Genomic DNA, 17,061 nt, shown 5'->3' with positions numbered 1-17,061 from the left:
CAACACCAGCCAGTGTTTCTATAGCAGAGGTACCTGGCTGTCCTGGAGCGTCTCAGTCCCTGCCTTTTCCACTGTGTTTTATTCACTACAAAACAGAGCCAGCTTTTGAAAATTTGACATCTGCTAAGCATAGGTGTTAAATGACTCCGTCAAATACAAAACAGTAGTGCAAAAATGCTGTTCCTGAAGCATAAGACAGTGCATGTAAGAGACTATTACGTTTTAATGATTCACATCATCTGCTCACATTGACTTTGGCTGAGCTTTTCAGGGTAGAAGGACAGTTGGAAAGAAGGAAAGAAAAAAAAAAAGAAAACCAGGCATCATCACAGAGAATGGTGTAACTCCTCCTAATCACATTTCTCAATGCTGTTACGAAAATGGACCTTACTTGTCACCTTACTGTATTTCCAGCCTGCAAAAGAAGAAGGATATTCTCAGGATGAAGACAGAAGTTAGGACATGGAAGAGCTACTTCAAGGTCCCCGTTTGCCTTTGTAATCTGGGCAAATCATTAGGTCTAGGCTCTCATGGAGTTGAGGTGAGCCAGTTTCCTGCAGGCAGTTTGCTTCATAGCTTCTCCCCTCCAGAATAAAGGTAACACACAACCTCGTCTGTACGTACTATAATCTTCCTGAGGCAGAGGGATTGCAGCCTCGTTGCCATAAACATTTCCAAATCTTCATTCATCAGTCCATTAAATGCCCTCTTGTTAACAGATAAATGCCTTAGAGAACTGGATTCAAAACAGACAGAAATGCCTTCTAAGAATATTAAAGAAAGTAAGAAAAGCAAACCCCAGGAAAATTTCAAGAGTTCAGAGCATCAATCCCAAAAGCAGGAGGCAAAGCAAAGCAACACCCCATCTTTACCAAAAGGAATCATTTATCATGACACTTAAATGCATTAACAAGTCACGCCTCCATCAGAATGGCTGTGGCAATGCAAACCTGCTAATGTGGGATTAGTTTAACCAATTTAGAGAACAAATTACAATAAAAGGGTGTCTTGCATGTCCAATTGCTATGGAGGTCCAAGCCAGGGGGGAGAAATAACTGTGAAAAATGCTCTTTCAGCAGCCTAGAAGGGAAGGTTACACTTGGTACAAAGAAGCCCCACCAAATACAAGGCTGGAGAACGTTCCACCACACAAGCAGGAGGGTTACTTCCAGACACAGCACTATTGATCTTCAAATTCTACCTTCTCCAATGACTTTTTAAATCCCTTTTTTTTTTTTTTCCTGATATTTTTTTCCCCAGTAGAATTAGCATACGCATATTCCAGAACTGTTTCAACAGAGAAGCAAACTGCACCACTGTGGGACATGGAGCATTTAACCTGAGAGCGAGCTTGGCACAGCTTACACCTACCCACTGCAGACTGGAAAGCTGGAAGCACCCAACATCCAAAGCAACTGGGGACTTTTCCTGCCCCAGTGCAGTTTTGCACTCAAATTAGTGAAAAGTCATAATTTAATATTCCCAAGTCATTTCTATATTTCCTTCTTTTAAAAAAAAAAAAAGTTCCTCCTCCCATTCTCCTGTTCCTTTCTCAGGTCCTTGAGCCACTGCTCATGCTGGGACCGAAAAGGCAGCAGAGAAACAACTCAGCAAGCAACATGATGAAGGAACAAAAAGGGAGGGTTTATTCCCGTTCTTTACAAATATTGGCACCTAAAAAAGAAGAGTACAAATCAAAATGTAGCAATGGGAATATGTATTCGAGGAGACGCAGGCACCACAGTGAGGAGATTTTGGTTTTATCTTTTCTCTTTAACACCTTTCGTAGTTTATTGAAGGTAATCAAGCAATGTGAAGTCAACGAAGGGTTTATAAAGAAGGGACAGTTTTTTATAAAGAAGTCTTCAGAAGTGATCAGAAGTGATTGACCATCTTACAAAATGATTTTAAAAACTTAGGTACTTTAGCAAGTCCTAAACAGAACCACATATTTAAATTTAGGCCCGTGCTTAAAGCAGCTTGCTTTGCTAGGGTCCACTGTCAAAAATCAGAAAAAGAACTCAAGTGCATATATATTTGGATTTATATTCAGATTAATTAATTTCAACTGCTTTCAGTTGAAATTGCTATAGGTTAAAGTGGTAAAGAAGAAATACTGCTTGCCCACGCAGATACAAAGATTAAACATACTAAGTCTGCAAATCTGCAAATAAAAAAATAGACTCCTTTCCAGAAGTTACAGCAAGTTCTTTAACATATTTAGAGGCAGGTATCGGGAAGTAAGACTACACAAGTTACAGCCACTGTTAATTTCAAAGGACAAATGCATGGGATTTTACTTCTTCTGCACATACTACTGCAACTGTATTATTTATTTAATTAGCATTAAAATACAAGCTAATTATAACAAATCCGGTTCCTTAGCATGTGTCTACACTCCAGCCTGCTGCCCAGTGTAAATACGAGCCAGCTTGCCTGCCAAGAACACTCTGCCTACTTCAGCCAAGAAGCGGGGCAAATAAGCTCTGCTGGTACCGATAGGCACTTTCCAGTCTCCAAGCCGGCTTGTTTATAACAACTTTAGATTTTACTATATCGCACTGTTGCTGGCAGTGTTGACATACCCTCATTTTAATAACTCTGCGGCCAGCAAGAAGCCATCAGCAAAACACACCGTGGTGCTCAAAACCAGCTTCGGAGCTGTGAGCTGCTAGTGAATAGCAGTCTTTGTGAGAGCAGCGTGATTTATAATCGGTATACAGAGCCCCCGTGATTAATATTCATGCTACATATCCCAGAATAAATAGGAGATGCCAGTCTGATCCAAAGCCCTCTGAAATTGATGGAAATCTTTCCGTTGACTGCAATGGGCTCTGGGTCAAGCCCCAAGTGTCCAAGTGTGTTTATACCTTTTAAAAAAGAAGGAATTCACTCTCCACATGTTTCAGTCCCTCACATTTATTGTCAGCAAACCTCTGGCAAATGAACGCCTTCTTCTGCAACGGGACTCTCACTGAAGCCATTAGGAGCTATATATACAGAGACTGAGGACACAATCTCAATGTAAAACCAATAACAAATTGGAAAGAAACTTGATTTTGAAACCACACAAGACAAAATTTAGTGAGAAAGCAAATCTTTCTTCTTAAGAAGTACAAAATAACTCAGGTTTTGTACACCTGCAGGTTAAGAAGGAAATTTTCAATGAGGCACATTGAACCTTCATAATATAGATTAAAAAAACCACTCATGTAAATCTAATACCATTATAACCATCTTCTTAAACACTGTAATTATAGCCTCCAAGGGTAAGTACACAAACGGTAAATTAAATATGGCCATTTAAATTATTTTACGCAAAGCAAAGATTATTTTTTTTCACCCATTAAAAGAATTTAATACTACTTATAGGTGTCCTTGTTAAATGCAGGTTGACAATGAAGTTAAATAATATAACCTCATTTATTTAAATGCTACTTTATAAATTTTCTGAAGTCCAAGTCCTCTCACAATAGTGTACAGTAATTGGATTAAAACTACCTTCAAATACTTTCCACCACATCTTTGACATGAAACATCTTGCAAAACCCACAATGTCTATAGAATCATTTTACAGTGATTACAAAAAGAAAATACTATGGAATTAAATAAAAGTGGATTGATATGTATTCTCCTCCCCAACCAATGAAATCCTAGCACCATACAAAATACCATGATTTAAAACTGAGTGCTGGCTCTCCTTCTCTCTCTTTCTTTCATTTGAATAACCAAACAAATTATTTTCCAAAGCACGACTGTTAATATGCGAGATTGGTTTCCAGAGTAGTTTTCAATAATGATTTTTTTTTCTTGTATTTCGCTTCAAGAAGAAAAGCACGAAGTAAAAAAAAAAAAAAAAAAAAAAAAGAAAGAAAGAAAAAAGGAAAAGATATAGGAACTAAAGTCCTAAGGTCAATTAACAGTGAGTCCCCACGGAGGCAAAAGTGGACATTTCGCGACGGATGGTACTGAAAGGGGAGAGCTCCAGTTCTGTGGTGTACTCATTGTCATTGTCATCGCTCGTCACTGTTGAAGACTTCTGGATGCATTCATCACAGCAGCAACAGCAACACTCCATAAAGGCCCGGCTGAAAGGTTTACAGAGACAGAAAAGGAGAACTGGGGTAACACAGGACTTAAAGAACAAAAGGAACTGACTAATGAGATGGAGGAGGTCCATAGTCTGCCGAGAGACTCCTGTGGACATATATGCAGTCACAATGTTGCAAATATTTTCGGGAATGATGCAAAACCCGTATAAAATGGTCAAAGCCACCACTGTGCAGTTCATCTGACTTTCCAGCTGAATCTGTCGCTTGTTCCCTCTTGTGCAAGCCTTTTCGGCCCTCCTGATCTTCCTCGCGGTTACCAGGGAGCAGGTAATAGTGAACAGGGTAGGCAAACAAAAATAGCAGCCAAAGTACCACCAGAGTCTCGCCCCATCGTAAGTGAGAGCTAACACGTAGATGGTGTCAGGGAGCGCGGTGGATATCTTCACCACGCAGCGCTCCCCCGGCGGGCTGCCGCTGTATTCGGGGTCCTCCTTGGCCAGCTGGCGCAGCACGACCTCCGGCAGGGCCAGCAGCAGCGCGCCCACCCAGATGACGGCCAGCTTGGCCGTCGTCGAGGTGCAGTTTTCGATCATCTCGTAATACATCTGCACGTTGGTGGCGGCACGAAATCGGTCGATGCAGAGGGCGCAGAGTGTGAACGTGGTGACTCCAAGAGAGGCCACCTGGGAAGGAGAAAAGGGAATGCAAGTTAATACGGGTGCTGTCTGAAAAAAAAAAAAAAAAAAAAATAAGGAAAAAAGGACAGCTACGAGGGTACAGTCTGTTATTCAGTGAAGAGTGGGAAAACTCCATCTCCTTCAGAAGTCCTCTGGTACCCTGTTGATGGCAATCTTCTTAGAGACAGAAGACTAAGGCCTGAGCTCACTCAGGCCAAAGAGGGAATTAATTTCTTGTACATTGGATGAAGGCTTCTACCATTGAGCTGTTCCCTGGAAGAGGTTTATACTCTTTCGTAGTTAAAGAGAGCTCAATTTGTACTCCGAAACACCAGTCAAGTCCAGCCTCTTGACTGACAAAGGCAAAGGAAAATCTAGTTTAGGGGTATCAGCGTAGGAGACAATTAAGCACCATGGTGCTGAGTACCATCAAAAGAAGCATCACAGACAGAACTTAGCTTCTAGTGTTTGCTGAACTACCATCCAGCACGCATCCCAAGAAAGTATGTCCTTCTGTTTTTCTGCCTACAAATATTTATTTTAGCTCGGTGTCATCCTCTCCTGGAGGCCCACACAAGCATCTGTGCAACACTGGGTGGAAAAAAATTGGGGAACTGACCAAAACCAAGTGCAAAACCAACGGCCTCCCTCCCCCCTATTTTTCTAAGGGGTGTTTTTCAGAAAGAGCCATTTCATCACAGGGGTTGGAATTTAAGTCAAAAGGGGAGAAGTGGGAGGGTCTTCCTTCAGCAGAGGTATCAACTGACACCCACATCACATGTTCATCAAGCATGCAGGGGATCGTAACATCAAAACCTTCCATATCTACCAAATTTAGGAACCCTGCAGATTAGGCATCTACTGAATGCAGTAGGGCCCGACAACTGATTTGGTGGACTTGAGCTTTTAAGTGAAGTTTTGATGGGATGTAGGCACATCAAGTCATCCTGTACTGGGTTCAAAGAAACTATCTGAAATCTTCAGACTTTCAGAGCCTGTGCAAAAACTATCTTGACTATAATAGTTAGGCTTTAAGAATCTATCTTCAACATTTCATTTAGGAAAAAATCACAGGAAAATCTAGGCCTAATTTCATAGGAAACATCCTGTAGGATCACGTACTGAAGGCCGGGAGAAATGGCAGAAGTTTTGTTGTTTAAATGATTTAAAGATGGATTGAACAGAGCTCTCAATTATATACTGTAAGGAGCAAGTACAGAGCAGTGCATATGTTCTCGAGCTTTAATAACCATCATTCTATGCATGAATAGAAGTCTTGCACTGTCACAAAGCATAATTTCCTAGCATTTTATCCTGTTTATAATTAAATTTCCTAAAAACAAAATTGCAAGAAGAATATACATTTTGGCCTAATCCCATTTCCAATATATTCAACTTCAGTTCAAATTCAAAGCAGAACTCCCATTAGCTTCAATTGGAGAAAGATTAGGTGCCCTGTTGCATTCTAATTCATTTATTTTCTTGGGTTTGTGTGCTTCTGTTATGCTGAAAATGTGTTGATGCTAAAGAAAAGAAACTGTTAAATACTATTGCTAATAAATTTAAAGAATGCTTACTTTTATCATGAATAAACCTTATGTCTGGGCAATTAACTGGGAAATCTAGGGTAACAGTAGGCAGTTCACTATAATTTTTGCTTACCCAAATATGATGTGCAATGATATATTTAAATTTCATATCTGTACATTTTAAAAAACACTTTCTGATTTACACCATAATAATTTTGAAATATTCCTGCTTATGTATCTCCTGTAAAAAGTTCTGCAAAGATAGATAGTACAATTATGCACAATTATATAAGTCTATCATTAATTTTGGCCTTCAATATTTAATGGCCATATCAGATTGCTAAAATTGAATATCACTGAAAAATATTAGGCACTTGGGATTAGAACTGTCAGGCACCGGCTTAGTTGGGGAATTCTTTGAAGCAGCTTCCTAAAAGATGAGTAAGATGCAATCTCTTACTAATTAACTTGTAGGAATATTTAATGATGACAAAGCAGTACCGTAAACATTTTTAATAGGCAAATCTATTGATTTAGGAAGTTAAACTGTCTGACAAAATTCAAAGAAAGCTTGGTAAATACAGCAAAAAATAAAAACAATTAAAGAAAAATTACAGTTACAGGGAAATCTTAATGAACAGCGATGAACTTAGCTAATGAAAGATGATTTTTATGTATCACTGCTGAGAGCCAGATTTTTAAATTCCAGACTAGCGACTTTGTTTCCAAAACATTTAAATGTGCGCGCAGTCTTCAAATTCCTTAGAGTGACAGCAAAACCTTAAGCCAGAGCATCCAACCTGAATAACAAAAGGGTCAGGACTCAGCTCCCTACAATTACGGGAGAGACAGGGAAATAAATAACTGAGACTGGGGAATGAATAAGGAGCAAAATAAAACTCAGCAGAACAGAAGCAAAATCTGAGGTTTTGTACATTTGTACATTAACATTTCCCCTCTCAGCTCTTACGTGAGCCTCTCCCCCCGCCCCCAACGCACACGCTTTTACTGCTTTAGCGTTTCATTGCAAACAGGCTGTTGCACAGCGGCGAAGACATTAGAACTCTGCAGCTGTTAAGGCTGGACTAATGAAAGAAGACACGTCTACCATGAACAAACATAACCTACGGGGCTCCTGTCACATTAATTGACCAACAACTTGGAGGTTTAAGACAGTGAAATAGAGCAAGAGGAAACGACTAAGAACAGCGGAAGTCGGCTTTGAAAACTCTCCCGTGGATTCACTGATGAAACGAGCTGAACAAAACTAGTGTTTCCCTGGAACAGGCAACGGTTTCCTACTTTCTGTAGGTTAACGGAGCGAGTAACGCCACGGAAAAGCTCACAAAAAACACACGCTCCCAAGCAGATGAACAGGGATTCACTCCAGCTGACTTGCTTAAAGGCAGTATAGCAACGTAAGGGTGTGATTACTTACCCCCCATCGCAGGCTGCGAGTACTAGCCAGCAACATCAGTGGGCGCTGCTCACAGCCTACGGGGGCGAGAACTGGGACACGCATTCTGCCTGTTCACACAATTTCAGTTCAGGGGCGTTTCTTCATACCAGTCGTACTAATAATTAGGGTTAAGCTGAAAATGTGGAAGAAGCCAAAGAAGTTTCCTTTTTAATCTGTTACATTGCCCTGGAATAACTACAGAACGAAGATAATTAATTTGATGGCGAGTAGGTAAAGGACTAATTGACAAATCCTGAACTGGTGCGAAGCAGCATGGAGTTTAATGGTGCTCTTCTTGTTGTAACAGCCGAGTTTCTGCTATGCTGATATGCTGTTGCAGTCTTAATTCCAACAACCCAGCAGGAAATGAGGCAAGGCAAGGGCAAGTCAGGCTCCGTAGTTTTTGATCATCACTTAGTTGTCTGATTTATTTCCATATGCTCCCTATGAAGAGTCTCCTTCATCCCCTAGACATTCAGGATGACACCAGTTTACATCTTTCTTTTACTAGATGGTATCAGAAAAGTCTCCAGGTTTCTAAATAAATGACCACCGGTCTGCTTTCGGAATGTAAAGTAACCCCTGCTTTGAGGAGGTGCCCACACTACTTGGGCAGAGAACTGCTGAAGGGATCACCAGCTACAGCACACACGCACTAAAGAAGACATTACTGTTACAACAGAGTCCCTTAACACTGTTGCTCCTTTAAAAGCATTGACAGGGATGTTCGTGGGCACTGTGATGCTCCTTCGAGACACTGCATAAACCTTTGGTCATTAGCTCACCAGCTGTTAGTCAACTGTGTCAAAACTCAGTTGGGGAACTGAGGCCAGAGAGAACAGTAAACTCATGAAATGCTCAGCTTAATTGCATCAGTTCTCCTCTCCGTTCCTCCAACATAGCCGTTCCCCTTTCACAAACTTTAACGAGTACCAAAATGTTCCCAGGCCTTCCCCGGCCTGTCCTACTTCTTCTTCTGGCTGAGGTCCCACAGCTCTTGGCCCTGGCCTCTAGGAGCAGAGCCTCTGGCTGACCAGGGAAGCGGTGCAGATGTAGTATGGTGAGCAATGCCAGTGGAAATATGGAATAATCCTCTCTCTTGCTTGACTAGAGAACGGCAATGAAAACAAAACCAGAAACAAGATCAGAAAAGGTGACTTGGGTAAAACAGTCAATGAAGACCAAAATCTGTGAGTGGATACAAAAGGGAGGTTGGGTTACTCGATCCAGTAAGATGAAGACCAAGAAGTGATACTGCTGCTATCTACAAATAGGTCTATCTTGAGATACAAAAGTTACTTAAGCCGAAGGACAGTGACTATAACAGAATGGGAATCAACCAGCCATGAGCAACTCGAGGATGGAAGTGAGAGGGACCATTAATCATCTCAGGCATCGAGCACGCCTTCTGATGGAGAAGTGTGGGGATACAACGTAGACTGAGTTTATACGGAACAAGATAAAAGAAAGGAGTTACAAGAAGCGGCTGCTTCTACCAGCTGAAGCCGGATTTTCTAAGACAGAATGTATTTTATGTTGATAACACAGAGTTTCTTAAACTACATGGCACTCTTCCTTCCTTTGTTACAAAGCAGGAGGGGTATTCAAAACCTTTACCCATTGCAACAGGAAACCTGAGCTACAGAAAAGGTCGATGACTACTAGCCAAGCCATCTCTGAGCTCTCCGTGACGCTCTGTAGACTCTTTATATCCATTCCTATTATATCATATAAATGACTAATTTTTTTCCCCCAAGCCGTTACAGTCTATCATCTTGTTATGGCTGTTCTATATCCACATCAAACTTCATAGCTTTAGAGCATGTTAATGCAACATACCATGGTGCCTTTTGCAGACTTGTCAGTTTTGCCTAAGATAAATAAACAAAGTTAGTATGCAATACTTGTTTTGTGCTACTCTGCACTTACAGTACAGAGTCCAGTAATAAGACTGGACTACCACAAAATAAAAGGTCATCCCATTGGAAAAAAAATATGTAATTGTTTATCTAGATTCTGCTTTCTGTTCTATCAATTAAAAAAAAAAAAACCAAAACAAAACCAAAACACCCAACCCCCAAGAATGACAGTCATTACTATAAAAGAACAGAAATATAATATATATATAAAAATAGAATATATCTATATTTCTTACATGAAGTGCTATTAAACATTAACGGCTTTATGCTTTAAAATAGGTAAGGGTCACTCAGTTGAAACACAACTGTGGTGCAGCAGAAGTAGCTAAGGGGTACTGGGGCCAGGGTACCCCTCTGACATTTAGCAAAGCCTCCTGGATGAAAATCTACATCACCTTAATTACCTAAAAGACAGGATGGTAATTCTGGAAACTACTGTCGTAGAGATGTCCCACACACGTGTCCCAACAACGGGTACAATACAGTCGTTTCTTTTGTAGTACTATCAATATTCGTATCAGGGAGACGTAGAGCACATATGCTTTGTGTGTTTCTTATCCTTCTGTATAACCTAAGAGTAATAGTGCTCAGAATCAGAATCTACTTCCAAGAGCTGCTCTTGAATTCTGTTGGAAGTGAAAGCCAACCAGACCACCAGGGCACTGGAAATACTCATTAGTACACCACATGCTTATCCAGAGGGACGGAAAAATTGCAAAACACAAAAGGATTTAATTTTTGTTCGTTTTCCTGTTTGAAGTCTACCATGCTACCATATAAGTAAATTAAATTTACTGTTTTTTTTTTCTTTAAATAAATAAATGAATGTCATTCTGCACTGAGGATCAAATTCTCATCACGCTATACAAGGGACTCCTGCACTAATTCTTAATATTAACAACATGGAACTGCTGCTAAAAATCTGCCTCTTCCTCCTTTGCAGGAAAAATCCTGTCATATGGAGAAATGACATCTCAGCGCTCAGAGCAGAGGCAATGGTGCTGGGATACCAGATGCTGCCTTTTTCTCTCCACGCGTATGCAACTTAAATATTACTGACCCAATTTTAAACCTAGTCTGACACAAATTCGTTTCCATGCCGAAATGCCACATGCAAAGTTTAAGCCAAAAGCAAATTTTTATGGACAACTTATAAGCCGCTAAGGACAGGGTTTGCAGAGGAGGGAAAGACTGACAGGACAGCCAACATGGTGGCCACTATCATCATGCCATTAACACCTAAAGGCTAGAGATATATTAACACTTCTGGTTTAAGTAATTATTTATTGTGTGATAAGTGCTGAAGATAGTCTGCTCAGTAAAAGACACGTGTAGCCATCGCCCCAGAAAACTCTCGGTGTGATGCTCTGAAATGACAAAGCCCTCTGAGGGTCTCTGTCTACGACCCAGAGGACTTCCTGGAGGTTGGGGAGCGTAGCTCTGACTGGAGCCAAAGAAGAGACAGAAAGGAGATGCCACACAACAAAAGATGCAGAGAAGACAGATAATACACAGCTTTTATAAACTCCCATAAAAAATGTATTTGCTTCCCTGAAGTGAAACTGAAAATAAGGATCTTTTCTGACAGCTTTGGAACAGGCAGAGAACGGCCGCTTTCTCTGCATCTCTCACTTGCATCTACCAAGTCAAAGAGAGAAAGGGGAAAAAAACTCACCTCAAATTGCCCTGGAGGGTCAGCTCCAGGGAAAGAGAGTAATTTGTATTCCAGGCCAAATCAATCCTTATGCTTTCCACTAAGAATACTGATTGCGATAGCTTTCCTGAGCTGGAAGTTACCCACCAGAAGCAGGAGTGATGCCACAGATGGATTGCCAAAAGCACAGGCAGAAACCGGGCATCGGATTTCAGAGGCTTTCACTGTCAGCCTGCTCCAGACACACGCCAGTCTCGTATGCATCATCTGGTCCAGATGAGGACATCGCAAACTTTGTCTTTCTCTTCTTTGTGGGGGGTATGAGAAAGGCAGAGGGGCTCACTTTTATTAGCACTGGGCACGGGGCTGAGTTCCATCACTGGCCTCAGCGACTTCTCGCTCTGCGCCGGGCTGCGCGAGACGCTAATTCAGCCTCTGCAAACCCTCGTTCCAGACCCTTCCCCGGTTCTAAATCCTTACTCCGCTATAAGTAGCTTGTCTCAATCTGCCGGCATAGAAAGCGATGCCTACTTCCAACGACCCCCCCCAAACTCATCAAGCTTCCAGAGTAACCTCCGAGAGCAGAACGCACGCAACTCAAGCAAGATTCCTTTTAGAGCCCGAAAGATAGTTTCTTGTCCTAGTTGACACAATCCACTTGTCATCTTGAGCAAGCTGCTCTGGGCCTTAAACAACTTCACCTTTTCACTATTGGCTTCCAGCATTAAAATAAAAAAATAAAAATGCTGCTTCACGGGACTGTTATATTTAACAGCTGTGAAATATTTAGAAGCACAGTAAAACTACTGATTTTGTCTACACCCACATTTCTTTCTATTAAGGCCTAGCATAAATCTATAAGTAGGGGAACTGGAAATATATTGTTCTGTACTCCCTTTTTTGGTTTGTTTTTTTTTTTTTTTTTTACCCTAGTCCTCTTGCTGAAAAGCCTGGGTGTGCTTAAACAAAACGAAAAGGGTTCCACGTTGGCAGGGTTTGAGCAACAGCAATTAGTTGAACCCACTGTCTTTGTATTGTCGTTTACCCTGTATCTCCTGATTCTGAGCAATACTGAGAAAAGTATATGGAAGACAACATAAACATGTTGTGCAAGTGAACACTTAGACATGCACACCTAAAGCTAGACTTCTCAACCGTCTGCAGAAAAGTGGCAAAATTTTAAGAACTGCTGTGTAGACGATTAAAACTGCACAGGGGAAGCACATCTCCTCACACCCTTATGGGCAGGGTAGCTGCCCCAGTTGTTCTAATTCCCATCTTAATTCCCTCTCGGTGCATTCAAAACTGCTCCTCCAGGACAGTGCCATCATCGGGGTCAAGTGAAGTTCTTGACGGCGATAATTTCATCCACTTCTACTAACCATCTGTCTTTCCAGCTTTGTTCCTTAGCAGTTATAATGTCATCACCTAAAGACCTCGTGAGAAGCACAGAAGAATTCATTTACTCAGTTTCTGCCTCAGTCATGTGCACTGCATTGCTTTTGCAAGCACAGCCACGACATAGTTTTAGAAGGTACTTAGAAGTGACCAGACTGTGATACAATATATGGCTGAAATGACTACTTAATGTACTTGGTCGCAGCAGATCTTTATTAGGTATGGGAAAACTGCCTTTTAAATTAAATACAGTGGAGACCTTCTACTGCTCGAAGCTCAGCATTTACCTGTACAAATGTGCTTGAAGATACCATAAAACATTCTCCCCAGACTGTGTGCATATGTGTTATCACTGGCAACAGATGCTTTGTTGAAATTCTGCACAATACCCATTAAACAGCACAAATAAAAAACAATTGGCCACAAGAGGCAAAGCTAAGAAAACTCAAGGTTCCTCACTGGGATCACTTGAAACCTCCAAACACAATAAAAAGCATGCTTGAGTTATGTTAAAATGCTGTAATCACCACATCACTTGCTCGGGATAATGAGACATCCCCTGTTCCCTAGTTCTGAAAGTACAAGCTGGTATGACAGAGGGCTCAGTCCAATAAGGGTCTTCGATGCTAGAAAGTGAGATATTTCGGGATCTACAACTCTGGGTGAGACATGTGGCTCCCTAAGCAGTGTATGAGGAGAACTGGCATGCAAAAAGAGAGAAGTTGAGCATGGAACGAAGAGGCACTTAGAAGAATAAAACGCTAGACAAACTTACAGGAAAACACAGACAACAGCTTAAAATTTGTCCATCTTCAGGAAGATGCTTCTATTTGTATTCCAAGAAGGTCGGGAAACCTCTCCTGAAGATAGCTGCCTACAGCTTTCCGCTCAAGATGCTAAGAAGACTTCATCCTTCTCCCATTGTGTGAGAAGGGGATGAGCCTGCCCAGGTGAGTTACAACAAGGGAGAAGACAGTGTTCCTCAGCCATCAGATGAGCGCACTGCTGTGAACAGTCCTTGACAGAGCATGGAGCAGCAGCTGCTGACGGGGCAGATTTCATTACATGCTCCACATCTGCATTGCCCCCGGTGGCGTCAGCACCTCTGTATAACACCCGTGAGGTTAGAACAACATTTGGAAAGTGGCAAAACTTTGCTCCAACTCTCTCCTCCATCTCAGAGGGGTTAAATCCTGACTTCCAAGAGAGAGTCCTCCTCGCCAAGCTTGAGACAAGCTATGGAGAAGCACAATCCACTAGTGGTGTTCAATATCCACCACTCATGGCTGCAGTTTACAAAGGAGGGGGAAATCCAGCCTTTTACTTAGTGCTCCTGGAGTGATAAATATACTTTCTGTACATGGGTATTATATTTAACGACTACTGAATGAAAAATATACAATTCTGGGAGCAACACAGAACCCCGAGGCTATATCTTTTTAGATCTGTACCTTAGATATGAATTAATTAAGTTTCCTCAGGGACGAGGAGAATGTTTCACTTTTAGACCCCAGTAATAATTAAGCCTAAGACAGGCACCATGCTACTGGTCCCTCGTGACTGGATTGGTGCCAGTTCTTAAATAAGACTTCAACTCTAGACATCTGCAGAACTTTGAAGTGAAAAAATAAGGTGTCATTAAAGTATAAAGGGGGGATAGCAGCAGCCAAATGTTTTTCAGGACCACAGTTTTGAATTTTGGCAACTACATTTCAGATAAGCTACTTTCAGTTTGACAAACTCTTTAGTGCCTAAAGCTGCACAGCATAAGCAACTAATTTTGAAGAACAGCGTGGCCATGCAAAGTAATTTCAACTACTGATCTTTAATTAGAATCAGCATTACAAAGAATCATTTCTATTTTGTATGTGGATGCACCAAAAAAAGGTTAGGAAGCATGAAATGTTAGTATAGGAAAGTCCTGAAAACACTTTAATTGAAATGGTTACGCTTTAACTGACACAGTACTACTTATTTAATTGGTTAACACACTAGCACCATAACCCCATTCAGAAATTTTAAAAGCTCGTAGTACTATCAGTTTCTCAACAAATACATATTTACTCCTTCGTGACTTCTTAAATGCAAATCGATTAAGTGTACTGTGAGTTTTTCAAACGTAGTGGTATAATACCGGCCTTGAATTCAGCTAAGTGTCGCACAGCTCCACCCTTTGTCCAATGCCATCAGTAATGAAGTATATCACATATGAAGGAAGTAATGGCAATTTAGCCGCTACACGTCACACATCTTTCTAAACACTTAAAAATATCAGCTGTCAGTTAATTATGTATTACTGTATACTAACATGCTGTTGAAACTGATATTCTCTCTGTTAGTAGCAAGTTGGGTTTGGTTTTGGGAGGGGTGTTTTTGGGGAAGGTTTTGCGGTTGTGGGGTTTTTTTTTGTTCCCCCTAATATCTCACTCTTAGGACAAGAGAATCAACAGTTATTTCCTCAGCTTTCAGTTAGAGAGCAATGTTGAACATAAGGTTTTGGGAATACAGCAGAGCCAGCCAGAATTACAGGCTACCACCCTACCGACAAGCCTCAGCGTTCAGTTCCAGTGAATGAATAAAGCGGACAACCTGAACGCTGCCGGCCGGGCTGCGGCCAGCTGGCTCGCAGCTCCTTTCACACAGCCTCTCAACAGCTGCCAAGAAGCTGCGATTTAAATGGAGTTGGGGTCATTTATTATTATTATTATTATTATTATTATTAAATAAAGATAAGCCAAATAAATAAGCGTGAGATTCGAACGCTGGAGTAGAAATTAAGAGCTCATAAATCACATTGATGGCCCCTTTTTACAATCACCTCTTTACACCCTATCCCCTGTCACCCCTCTTTCCACTTTCCTCAATCACTCCACTTTGGGGAAGACAAAAAAAACCCACAAGCCCAAAAAACTTGAAACGGAATTCTGAGGGGATTCTTCGCCTTTTAGGATCACAAGGAGCGAGGAAAGTTTGGCAGAGCCGGCGCGAGCGGAAGGCAGAGCGGGACGCGCTCAGCCTGAGGCTGCAGAGACCCCGGTGCCGCCGGACCCGATGCGGCCACAGCCTCCTCCAGCCCCTGCCTCAGGAGCGACCGGGAAACCCACACCGCGCCGCACCGGGAGCCGGCGGCTGAGCGGAGAAGGGACGGGAGGGCTGCTCGGGGGGCTGCGGGGCGGGTGGACCGCCGGGGGCCCGCGCATCCCCACCCCCCCGCCATTACCTCGATGTACGGGACGATTTTGCAGGAGAAGTCTTCTAGGAGCCACTTCTTGGTGAGCTCCTGGAAGATGACCAGCGGCAGGCAGAAGAAGACGATGAGGAAGTCCCAGAAGGCCAGGTTGGCCAGCAGGGAGTTGGAGATGCTCCGCATGTAGTAGTTGTGGCAGACGATGCACATCACTGCCATGTTGCCCATGATGCCGATGCCGAAGATCACCACGGAGAGGCACATGACGGCGTAGGCGCCGTACGACTCCTCGGTCAGCGGGTAGAAGGGGTTGCGGAGGCGGGCGCGGCGCCCCGTGGCGTTCCCGCGGCCCCCGGCGCTGCCCTCGCCGCCGGCCGAGCCGTTCAGCGGCAGCCACCGCGGGCCGCCCGCCGCGCCCCTCCCCGCCGCCGCCGCGCCGGTTCCGCGCTCGCTGCTCCGCGCCCGCCGCCGCCCGGCCCCCGCCGCCCCGCGGGGCGCGCAGCTGCCGCCCGGCCCCGCCGCTCCGCCGGCCGCGGTGTCGGCTCCGCGGGGGAGGGCTCCGCGCCCGGGCAGAGCCGCGGCCGCCCGCCGGCTCGGGGCGAGGGGCGTCGGGGCTGGCGGCGAGCGGGCGCGCTGCGGGGGAGCCGGTAGCCCGGCGGCCGCGGCGGGGGCCAGAGCGCAGACAGCCCAAGCGCCCAGCACCTGGCAGAGCAGGGCGAGGGGAGCGCGGAGGGGCTGCATGGCCGGGAGGCGGCGGGGCTCGCCCGCACCCCTTCAGAAGCGGCGGCCCCCCCGCTCGGCGGGGCTCGGAGCGGGAGACATGCCCGCCCGGCTCCCGGGGACAGCCTGCCTCGCCGGGGCGGGGGCAGCCGCCACGCCGCTGCCGCCGGGGTCCGTCGCGGGAAGGGGAGGGGAAGGGGGGGTGGCGGCGAGCGGAGCGGCGGGGAAGCTCTTCTTGTCGCCTCCCGGGGCAGAGCCGGAAAGTTGTGTCGCCGTCTCCGACGCGCCGAGTTAATGTAGCAAGTGCAGTGCCGGGAGGACCCCCCTCCGGCGCTCCGCCCTTTCCCGGGACCGCTGCCTCCTCGCCAGCAGCAGCACCGGCCCCGTGCTGCCCATTCACATCCTCCCGCCGCTGCGGGCAGTTGGTGGCTTTAGTGGTGAGGAGAGGTCCCCTGCGGAAAACGCC

General features: G+C 44.0%; 1 protein-coding gene across 1 annotated transcript; it reads right to left on the bottom strand.

Moving 5' to 3' along the window:
* Positions 1–3,849: 3,849 nt before the first annotated feature.
* Positions 3,850–16,616, bottom strand: GPR37 (G protein-coupled receptor 37; the record flags this gene model as incomplete). Its single annotated transcript, XM_082498265.1, has 2 exons — positions 3,850–4,735; positions 15,909–16,616. 2 exons carry the CDS (start codon positions 16,614–16,616, stop codon positions 3,917–3,919), a joined length of 1,527 nt encoding a protein of 508 aa, XP_082354391.1. The 3' UTR covers positions 3,850–3,916.
* Between the last annotated feature and the right edge of the window lie 445 nt (positions 16,617–17,061).

The sequence above is a fragment of the Vanellus vanellus genome (assembly GCF_965231255.1).
Source record: "Vanellus vanellus genome assembly, chromosome: 1".
NCBI classification, from domain to species: Eukaryota; Metazoa; Chordata; class Aves; order Charadriiformes; family Charadriidae; genus Vanellus; species Vanellus vanellus.
Note: the sequence above shows the minus strand (reverse complement) of the source record. Positions and strands in the feature narration are given on the sequence as shown.